Source organism: Dioscorea cayenensis, chromosome 14 (genome assembly GCF_009730915.1).
Source record: "Dioscorea cayenensis subsp. rotundata cultivar TDr96_F1 chromosome 14, TDr96_F1_v2_PseudoChromosome.rev07_lg8_w22 25.fasta, whole genome shotgun sequence".
NCBI lineage: Eukaryota > Viridiplantae > Streptophyta > Magnoliopsida > Dioscoreales > Dioscoreaceae > Dioscorea > Dioscorea cayenensis.
The window spans coordinates 4,752,368-4,772,358 of NC_052484.1; the positions used below are offsets into that span (position 1 = coordinate 4,752,368).

The 19,991-nt window shown below is 33.8% G+C and overlaps 1 protein-coding gene and 1 non-coding gene across 3 annotated transcripts; one reads left to right on the forward strand and one right to left on the reverse strand.

The window, feature by feature from the left end:
- Positions 1 to 924: 924 nt before the first annotated feature.
- LOC120275900 (protein CHROMATIN REMODELING 24) lies at positions 925 to 17,679 on the reverse strand. 2 transcript variants are annotated; one of them, XM_039282630.1, is made up of 21 exons: positions 17,520 to 17,679; positions 16,861 to 17,453; positions 16,107 to 16,237; positions 15,955 to 16,009; positions 15,558 to 15,683; positions 14,413 to 14,520; positions 14,261 to 14,316; positions 14,076 to 14,166; positions 12,908 to 13,045; positions 12,722 to 12,799; positions 11,619 to 11,825; positions 11,462 to 11,533; positions 10,654 to 10,734; positions 10,431 to 10,549; positions 4,664 to 4,775; positions 3,678 to 3,746; positions 3,444 to 3,538; positions 3,087 to 3,215; positions 1,596 to 1,658; positions 1,344 to 1,482; positions 925 to 1,228 (listed from the first exon to the last, which is right to left on the reverse strand). In XM_039282630.1, the coding sequence occupies exons 1-21, from the start codon at positions 17,596 to 17,598 to the stop codon at positions 1,046 to 1,048; spliced, it is 2,724 nt and encodes a 907-aa protein (XP_039138564.1). In that variant the 5' UTR covers positions 17,599 to 17,679; the 3' UTR covers positions 925 to 1,045. The 2 variants fall into 2 exon arrangements, 1 of the variants encoding a protein (XP_039138564.1); XR_005541173.1 differs by lacking the exon at positions 925 to 1,228 and adding an exon at positions 2,890 to 2,957 and having other exon boundaries at positions 1,464 to 1,482.
- A 1,997-nt stretch (positions 17,680 to 19,676) lies between these two features.
- Positions 19,677 to 19,799, forward strand: LOC120276577. The gene has a single exon (XR_005541292.1). It is a non-coding gene; the product is annotated as a U5 spliceosomal RNA (small nuclear RNA).
- The last annotated feature ends 192 nt before the right edge of the window (positions 19,800 to 19,991 follow it).

Below are 19,991 nucleotides of genomic sequence, written 5' to 3' on the forward strand. Positions count from 1 at the left end.
GTGTGATTTTTGGAGATGGGGAGGAAGTTCCGTAGTCGGAGTTTGTGAGGAGGAGCCAACCACATGAGCCCAAGAAATACCAGGCTTAATAGCGGTGGGGGGACAGCGATCAAGAGGTTTTGGAGGTTGAAGTGAAGCAGAAGCCATAGAATTGATTAGTTTTGATCTGCTTAGGTTTGACAGAGTTGATTTTGGTGAATAGAGTGCATCTTAGGTGTATAAGGGGATTTGCCACAAATGTATTTTGTCTGTATCAGACTAAACGATGTGGTTTTCTTAACAACACATAAGAAGTTTTTGAGATATACATTAAGTGTTATGAGAAATCTTTCTTGAGCAAGATCCTTCTTATGCATTGTGGTTCTCAGCACATGCTTTCCAGAGCACACTTTTTCCACACAATCAAGATGAATAATTTTCTGATATCATATGTACTGAATGCATATCACAATAGTTTGTTAACATCGATCTATCCGATTCAAAGTCGCTATCGTTATGAATAGATACGTATCAGGTTTTGGATCTTGACACGGAATGTTACATTTGGAGAAAGTTTATTTTCTTCTAACAATATATTAATATAATGAGGTCATAATCAACCACAACCTAATTGTGTTCCTTAATGGCTTCTTGAATTGGTTGACCTATAGTTGTTTTCATGTTCATGCACTTGATTTGATTGATGAAATCTGGAGGAAGGATATACTTCGCCAAAAGGGATGGTGAATGGTGGATTGATGCAAAGATTTTAATTTTATACATGAGGCATGTACCACAAGGCATTCTAGACTAGTTAATAATCTTACATCAATTAATTTAATAATTACGAATTTGCATACATAAGTCAGTTTAAATTTTTTGAGTTAAATTGAACTAGATAGTATATTTGTTTGCATCTAACAAACTTGACATGGTTATCAAAAGTAGCGTGATGAAAAACAAGCCATTCACTAATATAATAGTAACATACAACAATTAGTCCAAGACATCACAAAGATGACTTTGAAGATGTGGACTGGAGGGGAATGCAAATTGTATCAGCAATTCAAACAGATACCACTCTCTGAAGATCTTCAGAAAGACTATCTAAATCAATTACTTCGACCGTTTGCGTCTTCTCTGTATCATGGACGGGTGGAGAGTCTCTAATTTTTATGAGTTGCAGGTTTAATTCAGACATCTGTTTTCGTATTTTATCTCCCCGATCTGGTAGTTTCAAAACTAATGCCTGAAACAATAAAAATTTTGCATGTAAATACATAATGTAAATGGTCCAGTGCTCAGACACAAACAGCAAGTTGGCAGGTTTTATTACTTTGGATAAGTGGTCAAAAACATCATACCTTATTGCCTAAAGTTTGTGACAAGCGCTTGATTCGCTCCTCAATTAGCTCTGGACTATCTCTGCCTTCATTCAGTGAAGCAGTAAAGTTTGGTCTCGAGAAAGATCTCTCATCTTTAGGATTAAATGCATATTGCGCACTGTAAACATGGAAAACACATTAAGGTAATGCTTTGGTTTTTCTCTGATGATTTACAAAATCGTTAGTTTTCATAATAGCAGAGATGTTTCAATGATGTCTCAGTAGCATTACCCCTTGATGTCAGGTTCAACATAAGCTCGGGAAGACGACCTTACAACTCGATTTCTAGGCTTACTGCAAAAGGAAACCTCGCGTAAGAATGTGGATTTAGTAACAAGACAATTATCGGGTAATTTCACATTAACTACCAAGCAACTCAGCACAAACTTGGCATAGTAGCAAAAATAATTCAAGTATGGCATTGAGAAAGTAATGAACATACAATAAACACAGAATAAAATCAGTGATGGGGCACAACAAGGGGTGTCAATATTTCTACCAAGAGCATGTGCTCAAAGATTCAATTTCCATATTCACAATCTGCTACAAAGTTAAAATTAATGCAGGAATAATTTATGAGGATAGAAGAAGCTCCGCAACTTAGTAATAAAATTCACCAAAGTTCAATTAAAATGGTTATGATTTGGGTTAATTTGCATGCTCTACTTCACTAATGGCACCAGAATTGTGCTGCAGTTAATAGCATTCCTGTTCAAACTAGGGTCATAAATGTAATTAAATGGTTTCATCACGATCATAGATGTTGGGTTTGTGACATCCAAACCACCAAGCTTGTCCTAGCCATGCTAAGTTTGGATTATGAAAGACACTTTAGGACATGTTTACTGCAATAACAAATATGTACAGGTATACAATCCTATAAACGAGAGCATATAGAGAACAAGACAGGTATAATTTCTGCATAAAACCTAAGAAAGAACAGGGTTTTTAATGCCTTACATGGAGGAAATAGAGCTCTATGTGTTGGTTTATTTTTAGGCTAGAGATGATTGACAGTGGCTCTCTTACAGATGCAAACTAACTGGTCAATTTTTCAAGGAGCAAACAAAAAGGTATTCAATCTAGAGAAGGTGATATTCATGAGTCTTGCATGAGGGTTGCATCTCCTACCACTCTAATATTATCATTTATAATAAATTATCAGTCTAGGCATACGTATAGGAATTACACAAAGTTGGGGGAATGACACAAATCTTGAACAAGATGCGTCAAGCAGGTATATACAAGATTTGAAGCATATTTAAGCCAAAATAAGAAAGGGAAGCCAATGATTGAAAATGCAATGTTTAAGAAAGCAGCAAGTTATAATCAAGTACATACACATGCCTTCCACGAGTAATAATCCTTTAGAAAAAACACAGAATGCACAACACAACTATGATGAGAGATAGTATTATAGACTAATGTGTATATAATACTGCTCTAATGTGTATATGATGCTATCAATTTTATGATGTTACATAAAGTAAAACAAAGTGTGCAAGATTGGTTAAATGTATGCAACCTTAACCATGCATGGATAAGCTTTTCTTATCATTGAATCATTTCATGTCTCAACCCAGTGATGCCAGGCTGCCACCAGAAAACCTTTGTGAAGCTAAGGCTGACAATTAATTTATGTTACATAAAATATAGAATAAAAATAAAAAAGTTAAAAAACCTATTCAATTATAGGCTGTTTATTGTGCGAGCTTGACTGACCTTTCTACTTCCAAGTTCTCCTGAACGAAAGGTGTGGTTGCCGCTTTTGAAAATAGCAGGCTATGATGGCTAACTCCAGCAATACCTTGCCTCTGAAGAAACTTTAAATGGTTCGTGAAAGTTTCGTCCCTAATTAAATCAGTAAAAATCAAAGATGATATCAAGAGTGGCTCAAAAATTTTGAAGAATTCAATAGAAGTACAAGAAGAACATTGTTTAGTTGAGTATAAAAGGTAGAGGTAAGGCTTGTTAGTTGGAGAAAAAGAATGAGAACCATTGGTGATGGCATCTCAAACAACATCATGAAAGATCTAATGTACATGTTACAGTAATTTTTTAAAAAAAATGAATCTGTACATTATGTGTTGCCGATCATGCTCCTCATTTAACTGTTGTTGAGTAAGTGAAACATCAAATCCTTGTTCTGGAAGACTGAACAGCTCTCGAATATCCTAAAATTATTCATCATGAGAATACCCGCAATAATCTCAATCCCAAAAAATTGTGAACTGAAGGCAAATAAGTTTAGCACTAAAATATAAAAAAATGAGAATCAATAAAAAACTACAAAAAATAATGCCATCAACTCACCTTCTGGCTAAAATATCGAGTCTGTTCTTTGTGCTCAGTTGCAGTCTTAAACAAACTACCCTTGAAGACCTGAAAGAACACAGCAACGATATACACAACGTTCTAAGCATCCTACATATCATAACTGACAAACATGTGATTAAAAATTCTAAGTATTAGTTCTTTTCCACACAGCAGAGTAAACTTTTGGCACAACATGACCAGGAGGATCCAAAAATCTTAAAAGAGTGTTTTTGGTTCAGGGACAGCTAAAAACAAAAAAAGCTACATGAAATGAGTCACTAAAAACTAAGCAAATAGTGGTTCTGATACAAATGAATAACACTGTTGGACCAACTTGTTTAGTGATGTGCAGTTACCAAACCAAATGTTATTACATGTCTACACAATTTTTTTTGTTAGCTTCTCCTAAAGATTACGGGAAGATATTATATTTCAAGCGATCCTCCAAATTAATTCTCTCATTTATGCAATTTCATATTAGAGCATTGTTATTGTGAGATAGTTCATGTGGTGATACTAGTCTTAGTTTTTGTTTTTATAATCAAATGATGATGTTATGGAAACATCTTAAATTTAGATATTCAATTGATTTCTTTATTTTCCAATGAATGATGATCCATTCTTACTGAACAAGCAACTGATTGTTTTAAGGAAGGTGACACCTCTTTCCAAAATCAAGTGATGATTTAGTCAGATTCAATCTAGAATTGAAATAATCTGTATCACTAGCCTTTGATTGTAAGAGATCAAACTTAGTGGTGCTTGCTGTGTTAAATCAAACAAAAAATTTTGGTTAATAATCTGACATAATTCTAATCAAGTTTTAAAAGAATAATTTTAAAACAACCATCAAACCTCAGCACCACATTTCCAAGATCAAGAAAGAATGGATAGAAGAGCATTTAAACGTAGACATAGAATAAAAAGAACAAGGAGGTTCCATAACAAAAGCCATTAGAATCAACGTAAACCAAATTACAAACCTGCATTTTGTATATCTTTTCTTCAATGGTGCCACAGGTCATCAGTCTATACACAATAACATCCTTAAGTTGCCCAATTCTGTATGCCCGATCAACACTTTGATTGTCCATGCTGCATCAAAAACCAGGTATCAGGAATATTTAGGAGATGATGTAACAATGGTACAGTCAATTCAATCTCTAATAGAGCAATAGCCAATAAAAAAATAAAAATAAAAAATAAAAAAGAAAGAAAGAAAAGAAAAGAAAAGAGGTCTGTCTAAAAATTTTACAAAACCAGGCAATCACAACTTATTTCCTTAAGTTTGCTTCCAAAGTCTGCATTTCCTCATAGCATTTTAAAAATCAACAATAAAAATACTTCAGCTATGAGTGTTACCTCAGGTTACCCCAAGGCTCCAATTAAACAAACGTCCCATCCTACCTTGCCCCAGCAATTTTTTTTATATACAAGATTTAACTATTTAAATGAATACACTCAATAATTAATCTTTAAAAAATTATTAATTTTAATAAACATTTAGCATTAATAAAAAGAAGTAAAATTTTAATTACTATTAATTAATTCAACGTTTGGTCAATACCATATAAAAGTTTCCCTTTAAACCAATTTCAAACTTCTAAACTTTAACCCACTATCCAAACCCAAATCAAGCCCAACCTATAATGATGGTGATACACCTATGATTTTGATATTAGAGTTCCAAACGACATATTTATCATCTATAACAAGATAGACAATATATTTGATGGAAATGTGATTACGAGCGATTACTATTTGTCACCGCATAACTATTGAAATAACACTATGAGAGAAAAGAAAAAATACAAGTGTGTCTAGCCAAGACCCCACAGAGTCACTTGGATACATGCTGGTTAAGATAAAGAGGTGCAAAACTTTGCAGAAGATCTCAAGCATCATTTACCATTGGTGTGTACTCAAGTGATAACACTGCATATACTCTAGTGTGTACGCTCATCAGCCATTGTACAGACAATATCATATGAAGTAGCATACATGTAATTTCTTCAATCATATGCCAACATGATTGATGATTACACCTGTTTCATTTGGAAAACATGAGAAATGTGTGTGCCGAGTACCGCTAGATGATCCGCTTCCTATGCACATTTAGCCTGACCAGCTGTGTGCTATATCAACATCACCTTCAACTTCTCCACTCAGGTCATCTCAATCAAGCTCCAATGGTGAACTTCAAAATCTGAACTCAATCTATTGATTGGATGGCAAAAACTATTTACAGCGGGGGCCACTGGCGCACACTTTCTCATAGAAATACGGAAAAATCAGACACCTGACTGAGAAGCTCCAGAACAAACAGTTCCAAAGTTTCAAGCTTGGGATAAGGAGGCTTCAGTGATTATGTATTGGTTACAGAATGCTATGCGACTTCAATCAGCAAGAGCTTCATGTTTTTTTTCCGAAAGCTCGTGATATTTAGGAATCAGCTTACAAACCAAGATTGCCCACACCAAGCAAGGTACACTTTCAGTGACGGGCTATTGTAACTTGATGACTGGTAGATGGCTGGGACTGGATCTTATGGAAAAACTAGCAATGAAGTGTAGTGATGATGCACAACTTATGAAACGGGAAGAAGCAGAAAGGGTTTTCAGTTTCTGATAGATTTGAGTATGACCAAGTTCGTGTTCAGATACTAGGTGAAGAGAAGATTTCTAGTCTTGAGGAAGCTTATTCTAATATTAAGGTAGAAAAAAACAGGAGGGTAGTGATCTTGGAGCCTCAATTAGCTACTGGTTCTGCAATGATTTCAGCAAAATCCATTGATGGCCGAAAGTTTACACAAGAATCCAGCAAGTTTGCTAATCAAGATGGATGGTCTTTGGTACACCTACTGCAGGAAGGCATGCCATACAAGGGACAGTTGTTTCAAACTCCATGGAAAAGAATAAAATTTTTGGTAAGCTTAAGAATAGCAAGACTGTGCGCTCACAGTAGCACAGCAAATATCCTTTGATAAGGCAAAATCTGGATTAATGAGATTGGATAAGGAGGAGATTAACAAACTGAAAGGGTTCTTCAATACTCTATCTTCAGTCTCAGGTGTGTGCTCTGTGGTTCAATCAAGTATGTGTCTTCTTTTTGCCTTTCAAAATACAGAAAATACAGTTCCTTCTAGAACTTGGGTCGAGACTCAGGGATGCGAGATCACAAGCTAATCTTGAGATTGTTTTGATTCCTAGAACCAAATATTATGCCTAAAAAGATATCAGTTGTAGATGGCAGCCCTATTACTATTGCAGGTCATTGACATGCTATCCTAACTTCTAAGACGTTCTACATGTGCCTAAATTCGAATGTTGTCAAGGCCGCTACTCCGCTAGGTAATGCCTAAGCAGTAAAAATCCTAACTACCTAAACACCGCCTAGTGACCTAAGCGGAAATATATAAAATATAAAAATATATTATTTATGAGTTGCTTGAACAATATTGAGAAAATTTATTTAAAAAAGCTAGAAAATAAATCCAAAACACACTTCAATTCCCAAAAGTACTTCATCACCAAAGAAAAACATGCATGATTAATAGTTTAATTTAAGTATACCAGAAGGGTTTTTACTTTTAAATTTCTTAATGAGTTTTAAGTTTGTTAACGGGTTTTACTTAGTTAATGGATTTGGATCTATGAAAGATAAGCATAGGTTTGGGTTGGGAATTGGTACAATTGTGGTGGATCAGGTTGAACTGGGCTATATTGAAATATTTTTAACTAATCAGCTAATAAGGTTGTAGGTGGGAATTAATTGGAAATTAACTGGGCTAATTTGGTGTTTCTATAAAAAAAAGGTGAGATCTGATACAGGTATAACGACACATTAGGTTCCTTTATTCAAAAACAAAGACATCATATTTGAAACTTCTTTTGTAGACACACACCGCAACAACGAAATGGGGGTAACAAAAATAGAAACCGTTGATTCTAAATGCAACCCCATCCTTACTTTTTCAGATGGCAACACCTAAAACATTTTGGAGGGAAGATGTTCTCACTGCTATTTATCTAGGATCCTTTATGAGAAAACACATGTTCATAGTCTCTTAAACCAATTTCCCACTTCTGCTTCACTAAATTTCCCTTCTTCAAGCATCTTTGGGTGTTTTGTCTTTGTCCACATATATAAACAACACCACAACAAGCTTGATCCTACAACCTTTTAGTGTGACTTTGCTAGTTACTCAAACTCACAAAAGGGCTGCAGCTGTTACCATCCTCCATCATAGAAACTCATTGTCTGTGGATCTCATTTTTCATGAATTTATCTTTTATTTCAATAGTCAACAAATCCATTTCTACCTACCTTCCTCACCAATCTTGCCAATGCTTTAACCCACCTCTGAACCAGAATCTGAATCAGTGACAGAACCAAAAACCACAAAAGACTTGAAGTTCGAACCCAAACCCACATATGAACCAAAATCTAAACCAACGTCAAAACTAGAACCCACACCCACTCAAACAAGCTTAATGCTAGCTAACTTTAAGAGAAATAGGACCATTCCAAACCTACGATAGCTTTAATCACAAGAAACAAAACTGAATATGGAACAAATAAGTCCCCTTAAATCAGTTAATTATGTTCAATCTTTTACTTTAGATGAAACGTTACTCTTACAAACATAGACCTGCCTATTGCCCTTATAGAAGGTACCAGAAGTGCACACAATATCCTATCTCAAATTTCATTTCCTACCGTCATATTTCTCCTCAACATCAAAGCTTTCTCACCTCATTAGACTCTATGGGGATTCCAAGAACGGTAAAAGAGAATTGAAAGATAGAAATTCCCCTTATTATATAGCAAAGGAGATCCAAGCTCTTGAGAAAAATAAAACAAGATTGCCACTCAACAACTGAATGTGGCTCTAGTTGGGGTGTAAGCAGGTGTACACTATTAAATACAGAGCTGAGGAACACTTGCTAGAAAGCAAAGCTCATTGCTAAGGGTATGCACAAGAGCATAAGATAGACTGTGGAAACATTCGCACTTGTTAAAAAGATGAATACATTTAGAGTTATTCTTTTCAGCAGCACATTTTGGATGGACACGACACCAGTTTGATGTGAAAAATGCTTTCCTATCTGGAGATTTAGAGAAGGAAGTATTTATCAAACTTCCGTCTGAATTTAATCATGGACTGGGCACTAATAAAGTTTGCAAACTGACAAAAGCATGGCATGGTTTGAAATTCTTCGAGGGCATGGTTTGATATGTTTATTGTAGCAATGCATCAGATAGAATACAGACAAAGTAGAGGCAATCACACTTTGTTTTTTAAAAAGTCAGATAGAGAAAAGTTAACTACATTTATTGTTCACATAGACGATAAAAAAGTAACCAGAAATGATGATCTTAAAATAACATGGTTGAAGAAAAAATTAGCTGGTGAGTTTGAGATCAAAGACCTTGGAAAGTTAAGGTATTTCTTTCAGATCAAGGTAGCTTATTCAATAGAAGATGTTTTTTTTATCTCAATGGAAATACACTCTCGATTTCTTAAAGAAACAAGGACTGTTGGAAGCAACGCTGCTGGTACCTCCATTGAACAAAACTGCTGTCTAGGAGAAACCAGCATGAATACCAAATATTACTAGGCAGATTGATTTATCTGTTACATACAAGGCCAGATATAGCTTATATAATGAGTTTGATTAGTAAATTTATGCATAATCCAAGTAACATGCTTTGGAAAGCTGTTGAGAGAATACTACATTATCTGGAAGCTACACCATGCAAGAGTATTATGTTTAAAAGAAATAATGGACAAAGTCTTAAAGCATACACAGATATAGATTATACTGGATCATTAACTGACAGAAGATCAACCTTCGGTTATGGTACTTTCTAGGGAGGAAATCTAATCACTTGGGGAAATAAATTAGGAACAAACAAAGAGTTACAGCACGCACTAGTACCAAGGCAGAATTTCAGGCTGTGGCTCTTGGAATTTGTGAATTATTGTGAATATTAGAAACTTAAGGATTAAAAAAAAACAAGAGTACAAAATTATTCCATGACAATAAATCCACAATCATCATATAGCTCATAATTCTATACAGCATGATCATATTAAATATATGGCGGTTGACAAACACTTCATAAAGGAAAAGTTACATGAAGGCATCTTTGGTATAGAGTTAAGTTCATCAGAACAACAAATGGCAGATGTCTAAGCTAAAGGTCTTGCATCCAGGAGATTTTAGAATTTGACTGGCAAGCTGGGAATGCAGGACATTCATTCACCAACTTAAAGGAGAGTGCTGGAATCTCCTAAAATCTTGCTAAGATCATGAGTTGAGATTATGGGAGTATCAGATCCTACTTTTTAGGGATATTATTCTATCTATCGATACTGATAGAATAGGGATTGATGTGTTTCTGTTTTCCTTATCTAGTCAGCTATTTTGCCTCTTATTCTTGGGTGTAGTCTTGCATACATACCTATGTATTCTTGAACCGAAAGATATACATTTCCCCTAATTTTTATAGTTAGGTTAAAGTCACAATCAGGACACTCCATTGTTATGAAACTTCATTGTAAATGCTAAAAGAATTTCATACTACAAATGCCAATGATTCACAACTTAAAAGTTACCTTAATTGGACCGGAAAGAAATAGAGCTTGATATCTGTGGCTATGTTAAAATGAAAGTATAGGTTGTATAACAAACACCAATAATAAACACAAAATATAAACTAGATCATGCCAACTACTCAAGTCACCTTGGGTTCCAAGCAGGATCCACAACAATGACACGATCTGCTTTTGTAAGTGTCAGGCCAAGTCCACCAACCTGAGATGTCAAAAGAAAAATAGGAGCCCCAAGCCCTTCTTGGAAATCCTGAAAAATGAAACAGCGTCAGTGTCATATGAATAAAATCGTACACATGTTGTAAGTGCAAAAAAAAGTCTAAATTCTTAGTCCGAGCATAAAGAAATATGAACCTTCACAATCCTCTCTCTTTCAGAAACTTTTGTGGTGCCATCAATTCTTATAAACTTGTAACCCTCCAATATTATTGCTTCCTGCGTATAAAACAGGAATGTCATAATAGATGTTAAAAGATAAGCATAATTTAAGTCCATCAATAACAAAGATTATTGAACATCTAATTGTGTTCTTACGTATGATCATAATTCATAACAGAAGAACAAGAACCAAATGTTGCATAGATATACATAAAAGGAACCGGTCTCTCTGTCTCTCCCTTATATCATGGCACAAATGCACTAGCATCTAAAATTACACACCATATCCCAAATTCAAATAGAATGAGATATGCACCAGCTCATTTTAATATCAGCTTAATAAGGAATGTTTTCTATTGATTTTAAGTTACTCGGTTTCAAGAACTATTAGAGAGGTTTCCTTGTCAGATTACATCAGTTTGTGCATCATTCTGATAAAGAAAACTTACCCTTTAACTATGCTTTGATTTTTCAGTGTTAAGTTAGACATTTTTCTTTTTCCATCTAATAACAACCTCTTCAAGAAGGGTTGTGGCATCATTTCCTTTAACATACAAATGTGCCGGAACTCTATAAAAGACCAATTACAGTAATCCTTTGACATGTTATTATGCACTGAAGACCAGAGCAGAACAAGTTTTGTGGAACTTGTTAAAACTATCCTGAAGGCCACTATCTCATTCTGCTGGTCTCTTCAATTTGAACAGCATGTGGTTCAATAAATATTTATCCACACATGTTGGATTATAAATGCAACGAAGACATCTAAAGGCAAAAAAGGAACCTGAATCAAATTTAACATTTTACGAGTTTGAGAAAAGATAAGCATGGTATGTCCCTCTTCAACCAAGTTTTTCTGCAGAAAAGGATAAAAAGGGTTCAGGATTTAAGTTTATGAACCTGCTAACTGAAACAGAAAATGACAAGAAGCAATTCCAAACCAGCAAGGACAATATAAAATTTATTTTGCATGACACATTGTGGTCCAATTGCAGAGCTTTATTGTCATTCATATTTGCTAAGCTTGTGGCCATCTCTTCCACCATACCAAGTTCTTCACGGTTTAACATCGAGTCCATTCCCTCAAGTATACCTTCAGCACCTTTTTTTGTCAGAAGCAATGGATGGTCACATATTTTCTTTAATATCTGTCCAATTTGCAAAAGTGACAGAATCAATAAAAGCATACCCAATGAGAGAAAAAGTGAAAAAGACAATATGCTATCACAAGCTAATTTTAGATATTATAGACTCAATAAATTCCTGAAAGTTTTAATATTATGAACTTAAGCCTCAGGCATTTATGTCATTTAGTATCCTAATTAGCAAGAGAATCAGCAAACCTGGAGAAATTTGACCAGCGCGTTCGATTACCTATACTCTCAATTTTCACCAACAAAAATGTAGTGTTCATATGATTTACAGTTGGACAATAAAAGAAAAACTAAGGGGAATGTTTATCGTTAAAAAGTATCATGATAAATGATGTGGTGGCATGGACTTCCATCAAGAATGAACCTGACAGCATTATTTTGTAAGTTATTCAATTGCTTATGTTTATGATATTTAATAATACTTTCTTATGGTCATGATAATCATCCATTGGTGAAAGTTCAAAGTGCATTAAATCAATCAATAACCCACAACACCCTCTTGAAGGCATTTAAGATAGGAGAAACAAATGTCATGGCAGCACTCTACTAGTATGCGAGACTTATCATATTATAGTTGTGTTGACATGCCATGCAGGAGAGATGAACAGAAAACACAGCAAAGGATTGACAGTAATCAACTAATAGACCAATTATTGAGAAGTACGATTGCTTCCACGGAAAGTAACCATTTGCTTTATACGCAACAAAAATTCTAATTTCAATGAAAAACTCAGCAAATTATCTCACTCCCAAAAGTGCTGAATTACACAAAGATGAAAACCCTAAAAAGGAACACCTCATACAAATTCACAAGAGAAGATCAAATACAATGACTTTTTTAACAGGTCATTATACACAAGGACTTCCTCACACAAGAATATAATCATTACCGTTAATGCAGCTAATGGTGACCCACTAATTGATGAATGAACCATCTCACTTTTCAAGAAAGCTTCATACAGTTGCCTCTGCATAGGAAGAACAATTAATTTAATGCTGATAACTCAGAGTAAAACACAGTTTGCACAATAAAGCAAGTAGGTACATGGAAACCAATGATAAGGTATTAAGGATACCTGACAAGATGTCAGTTTTAACCAAACAATAATCTCATTCTTTTTGGAAAGCTTGGCACCTTTGGCTGTATCATCTTCAGGAAACACCTCCGTCTTCAAACGGCGAAGAAAGTGAGGCTTTATACGGTTTCTTAACTCCTGCAATTAAAAATGCATGCATCACTGGAGTTTTGGATTCATGTTGTTAATTAAAAATAAAAAATAAAAAGGAAGATCTGAGGACAAAGGATAAAAACTGAGCCCACTTCAAACAACAATTAGAACCTCAATGATGATAACAAGGCAATAATTATAGGCAGCTGCATGCATCCCCCAATTCTTATTCATACACACAATCAAATAAGAAAGGCTCGACTAAGTAATATCATGCAATTTGGCATTAACTGTCAGCTATTGTGTAATAAATCAGCTGAGGGATCTTGCCCTGCTCATCTTTTTACATGCATCTCTACACTAATTACCTAATGCACAGTAGTATGGGACCTGTACAGGTTTCTGCAGCTTAACGCTAACCAGATATAGTGAATTGAGAAGATGTGGTGTCTCCATGTAAGCAATACTTTCATTTTAATTTTCTGACATTATGAAGTCTTTCATGGATAATAGACTGTAGAAACTATTGTCCTTTCCAACATAAACTATGGAATTTGAAAATATTTCAGTGCATAAAGGCAGATTGATGGACATTAAACTAACAAATTTAAGAGCTTTGCCTGCAAATATTCAAAAACAAAGCATATTCTAATTAGGCAACTTTTGAACCAGTAGGACAATATATTGTGGTAACATCATGTAGTAAGTATGTCCTTCATAAGTACTTCTGTCAGCCATCTGCTGCTGCTGAAATTATTTCTTGAAATTCAGGTAGCTCAACTAATTCAACCTTTCTGTAATCTGATACAGAGACTCCTTTTTTTCAAGCAATATAACAACAAAATAGAAAGTTCAAAGGCATTACGAAATTGTGTAACACTCAAATTGGAAGAATTTGCAAATTATGATCCAAAGCAGTTTTACGCTGCTTTGGAAATTATGATGAGAATCCATTTCAACAAATAAATCAACACAGATAAATGTATATTAAATAATACAATAATATATGACAGCTTTCGGAAACATGCTACACATGAAACTTGAAATTATACGACACACTAGATAAATAGCTCACCTTTGCAACAGTGGAGCCAACATGTTTTTCCCTATCAGAAGCATTTTTATCGTTACCACGAAGAATTGGAAGTTCATATCTGATTTTAAACCTAATAATAGATTAAACAAAAAACAATGACTGTTCTTTCATTAAAATAGAAAATTCATGAAAACAACAAAAACAAGAGAAAAGAAAATCAATACTCATTCTTGTCCCCCAAAATTTCTGGACAACAGAAATTGAACAAAGCCCATAATTCCTAAATCAAGAGCACAAACCAAACACGTAAATTATAAATAGCAAAAAAAAAATTCCATAGAAGCAAGATGATTCAATAAGACAGGCAGAAGAGTACCTTCAAATTATTTTGTATTGGTGTCCCACTAATAACAATGCGATGAGGACTAGGTACCTCAAGTAAGCTTTTGGCCCTCTGGGTGTTTGGATTCTTAATAATATGTCCCTGAAAATTGTTGAAACGAAGGAGCAAGGGACCACTATCAAAATGAATATTGCATCCTTGTAGAGCACAAAAAAATTTGAACAAATAAACTTACAAGAAAGTACTAGATTATTCTAAAAGGATTTTGCTAAGAAAGACTGTCATGATTAATAATTTAGTTATTGCCATGTAAATTAACTCATCAACTCTCAACCATACAGGATCACAAATTTGAGATGTCAAGAAATGTTTGAATCCTTTTCAAGGAGACATGCAAATCAGCAGCTCAAATTAATGATAAAAGATCAAAATAATAAAACTCTTAGGAAGAAAATTTTAGTGCTACTAAATGCAACGCACACAAATATAATCAACCAAAGGAAAAGAATGGACATGAGAGACAGGAAAAAAAAATATATAATATATCGATAAAAGTTGACAGAAATCAAAGAGGAAGAACCAAACAATTCTGGATTAATATCAAAAGGTTGAAGTTAACCAGCTCTATGATGGAACAGAAATAACAAAAGATATCTTCTGGTGGACAGAAAACTAGAGCAACTAATGTCAGCCCAACTGAATCCTGTTTAGCATCAGAAGTTCGATGGTCACAGATATGTGCATATAACTTATTATGTATCCATCTTCAAGGAGTTGCAATTGCCAATGGCCAACAATATAAAAAATAAAAAATCTTTATTCTCCTGTTTTTAATCTTTGATATTACCAATTCAATTGAAAAAAAAACAACTATTTTTAACCAAGAGCATTCCATCCATGAAAACATAGCTTCTAGTTTGTTGGTTTTACAAATAGTTTAGATAAACAGGTAACGAGGTAATTAAATAACAAAGAAAATTGCCTGTGATATCCAAATCACATCTTACTACATACTGCACAAAGTAATACACTTGTTAAATGATAATTTCATCAACTGGATACCACATCATTGAAAATATAAGTAACGGCCAATGACAGAAACACACGCATGCTACCCCAAAGTGAAAGCAGGAAAATAATTTATGTCAAGTTCATGTTGAATCAATAAACAAGCTAACCTCATCAAGTATTGTATAATCCCACAAAATGCCTTCATCACTTTCCTCATGAGCATACCAATCAGCCCTTATAGATTTGTAGTTGTTCCGCACAATATCATACGTAGTGAGAAGTACGCCCCCTTCCTATCAGGATGTAACCATGAAATTTGTAAATAAATAACAAAAATTAGCATATATTAGAATTGAAGAAAAAACTCCGTATCAAAATAGACTCAACACAAAATCATGGAATGAAGTGGAGCCAATAAGTGCATCATCAAATTAAAAATGAATTGTGCTTATCTTTGTCTCTTAGCAGTTTTCACTACTGATTTACAAATCCAACAGTAACACTAGGCATTTAACTTTTGTGAATTTAAAAGAAGATAGTGCTGCCATAAAGAAGTGTGAAGACCTTAAGTATGTGTTGAAGCTCATATTCTCGCAGTTTTTGAGAAGCTCCAGAGTAACTATGTTGGAAAAAAAAGAGAAAAGAATATAATCAAAAAGCATGGTGAGGTCAATTCAGTTATTTTATAGGACAAAAACAAGCAACATAGGACTCACTCTCTAATCTTCTCTGCGAGCCCCACAACTGTTAGCTCTTTCATCCAATGCGCAATAAGTGTTTTTGGAGCTACAATCAAGGCCCTATTAATCAACTCGGAGTGAAAAAGTCCCGCCAAGTAAGCAGAAACCTGAAGTCAAACAGGCAGAAAAATGCATGCATGTATTTCAACATAGCTTCAGAAAATGTTATCAAAAACAATAATGCAGATGAACTCTGAGATGAACCCGATTGCAAGAATGTGTGTAAACAGCAAGCTTCATTTTATATGAACAAATAAGTAGGGAAAATAAAGTGTCTTTCATAGCCTTACAATCTTCCAAATAATCCTAATGCCGAAGTTCCAAGAAAAAAAAGGATGGCCAGCATTTTCAAAGGATCTTCATCTCATTCAAGAATTAATTAAATTTTGCGTTATTTTTTTAAAGCCTAATCATAACTGAGGAATTAGTTGTTAATAGCTGTTCAAAAACTTGCCCCCTAGCAAAGCATCATATATTGCTTATTTCTGAACCTAAACAAAATATGGTCTGTGGGATGAAAATGGATCATAGTCAATCACAAGAAAAAAGGGAACTCACTACATCAAAAATATGCCTTCCTAAATAAAAACCTTTATATCTCCTCTCAACTGCACTTTCCTTTTCTTCTTCTTTCTCTCATCATATAGTAGTATCAATTTCATGAATGCCATAAAAAATTATGCTTTTAAGCAAAACTTGAAATAAAATTTAACAATTTTATCCAACTTGCCTGCATTGTCTTCCCCAGCCCCATATCATCACCCAAAATCCCTCCCGTTCCACCACAATGCAGTGACCACAACCACACTAACCCATCCCTCTGGTGTGGATAGAGCCTCTTGGCAATCTTACCAGGCAGCACATATGTCTGTGCCTTGCAAATCCTCATCCCATCCAACCTCACATCATCCCTATCACCATCCCCATCACAGAAAGACTCTTCATTTTGCCCATCATCCTCATCAAAAGCCACACAATCCTCCTCGACATCACCATCAAAGGCAGGAGCTTTCACAGCCTTACCCTTGTTATCCTCCCTCTTCTCAACCTCCTCAACATCATCATCATCATCGAAACCAGAGAGGCAAAAGGATGGCTCAGCATCACGGCGCAAGGGTTTATGGTGGTGTTTCTCCACAGAGAGTGTTTCAAGCCGGGAGCTGAGATCATCAAGGATATCCCGGATGCTCTCTCCACCATCCCCGGAATGCTTCCTCGGAGGCGAATCAAACAATTTCTCGTCAGCAATCGTGTCATCAGAGGCAGAAGAGAGCTTGCATAGGCGACGGCGGCCCTCAATCTTGACCTTGTGGGCGCGATCATCTGCAAATGAGATTGAGCAAGGATGAGCATCGAAAGGAAAGCGATGAGCGATGAGAAGAAGAGGACCTTGACGAGAGTGAGAAAGGCCAAAGAGCAAGCGATCGTTGAGGCTGAGGGGCTTCTTGTTCTTGTCATCGTCCGCCATTGCTAGGGTTTCTCCTCCGTGCTTTTCCCGCTGAGCCGTTCAATTTCAAACCTTGAACGGGAGTGTGCCCAAATCCCAAAAGCCTGAATTTAATTCAACAAGCAAAATAAAACAAAATATAATATATATATAAAATCAAGTGGAAATGTATTATTGTGGAAAATGACAAAAGTGCTCGTACTTGCCTTGTGAAGCAACAGTGATAATGGATCATCTACGAATGGAGGCACACAACTTAAAATGGTAAAACCCTTGTCTTCAACTGAGAGGTATAAATTGGATGATTAATTTTTATTCTCGTGCACACACATATGTACACAAATGCTTTCCAATATGTATATTAGAGTTCGTTTAGGAATGAAAAAGAAAATGGTACTAAAAAATATAATAATAGAAATGGTAATAAAAATTGTATTTAATTAGAAGAATATTTCATTAAAAATAGGGAAAAAATAGGAGGGAAATGTAACAAAATTATTTTTATACCCTTAATACACATAAATCTAATTAATGATAAATAAATTTTTTATTTAGAAAATATTTTGAATATTGTTATTAAAAATAATTATTATAATTAAAATATTCAAGTTAAATATTTCATCTTATTATTATTAGTTTTAATTATTTTAATTAATTATTTAAATAATTGATTTTTATATAATTAAATATCATTAAGAGATAGTTAGTGTTAATACTCTATAATTATTATAATTAACAATTTTTATTTCACTAAATATACACAGATTGATAGTATAATTTTAATAATTTTAACTTAATTTAATCTCTTTTATGGGCAAAAATATCATTTTACTTTTATCATTATAATTATATATAATACTTTTTTATTGTAATTATTGTTTACTTTAATTATTATAGTCAATTACTTAATTTTATAAATTCTATTTAATTAAATATTCAAATGGACAAAAATGTTATTTCAAAAGTTAATACTATTCATCCCTTTCAATTTTGGGCTAAATCAGTGGCGGAAGAAGGAGGTCAAGGGGTGCTTAAGCACCCCTTGGCCCCATCTGATAAGTCATATATATATATATATATATATGACATATATACATACTATAGTAATATATTAATATATTTATATTTAATATGATAATGCATATCACGTATATATATATTTTTAAATTCTATCGTAACAAGCTACTTCACTCAATTGTGAATTTATTCTAATATTTTTTTTATAAAATCTTTAAATTCTAAAAAAAAATAACTTTAGAAGAAATTTTTATTTTGTTGAGTGTTGTGTTCTTGCAAGTCTTATGAAACTAGTTAAAAACTAGATTATATTTGGTCTAATTATTTAATCTCGTGGTGGTCGTTAGTGGTATGTGTATGTTATATTTTTTTAAAAATATTAATTATGATTATTTTCTAGTTTGAATTAATATAATTTTTTATATTTAAATTAAAACTATATTGGATTTGACCAAATAATTTAACTCCCATCTCATCTTATGGTAATCGTTAGTGGTATATTTTTTTGAGATATTAATTATTATTATTTTAAGTTTGAATTAATATAATTTTTTAAAATATTTATAATTTTTAAATTAAAGTTACCACCGCTCTTGGTTTGGTCCTAATTCCGCCACTTGGCAGAATGAATATATCTCTACGGTACTACTATTCATTCCATAAATATTTCATTCTAATTCTAACTGTTTTGCATTCAAACATGAATATTAACTACTATTGATAATGATTACATTATAATCATATTTATTACCTTCATTTAAACACACCCTTAACACATTGTTTTTTATTATTATTATTATTATTATTATTTATTATTATTATTATTAATCTATTTTTAAAATCAAAATATGGTGGGGGGGATTTATCATTTATGTTAAAAAAAAATATATATAATTAATAACTATATAGAGTTTATAGATATATATAAAAAAATATATAATTAATAACTATATAGAGTTTATAGATATATATAGACAGAACATGATGATACCAATGTTAGTCCCACATCGGAAGTAGGGGTAAAGGTCACAGCAGGGGCGAGGATATATAATGACATCCAAAGGCTCAGAAATGAAATCACGCAGCTGCGTGGTGTGCACAGAGCGAACTATTCTTTCGCCTTTTACTAAAGAATACCGTGTGAACGCCACTTTGAAGCAGCATACGCCTATTTTTTGAAGGGTGTGATCTCTTTTTGAGATTTTAGCCCAACAAGCTGAACTATTAAATATTTCTCTCTTTTATGTCTTTTTGTATTCTGGTTATTTAGAGTTCTTTGTTGTTGTTATTATTATGATTGAATAAAAGCTTCAATTATTTGAAGTAGGCATTGAGTACGTTTTTGGGTATTGTTTTTTTATGATTGAATAAACAATGGCACATGACAAGGGAAGAGT

What these genes read in the sequence shown, in the direction of transcription:
- LOC120275900 (XM_039282630.1), bottom strand. Translation starts at nt 17,598, where the DNA reads ATGGCGGACGATGACAAGAACAAGAAGCCCCTCAGCCTCAACGATCGC. An exon ending in TAAAACTGACATCTTGTCAG is followed by an intron (nt 12,800 to 12,907) that starts GTATCCTTAATA and finishes CTTCCTATGCAG; the next exon opens with AGGCAACTGTATGAAGCTTT. An exon ending in AAAAGATATACAAAATGCAG is followed by an intron (nt 3,747 to 4,663) that starts GTTTGTAATTTG and finishes GTGTTCTTTCAG; the next exon opens with GTCTTCAAGGGTAGTTTGTT.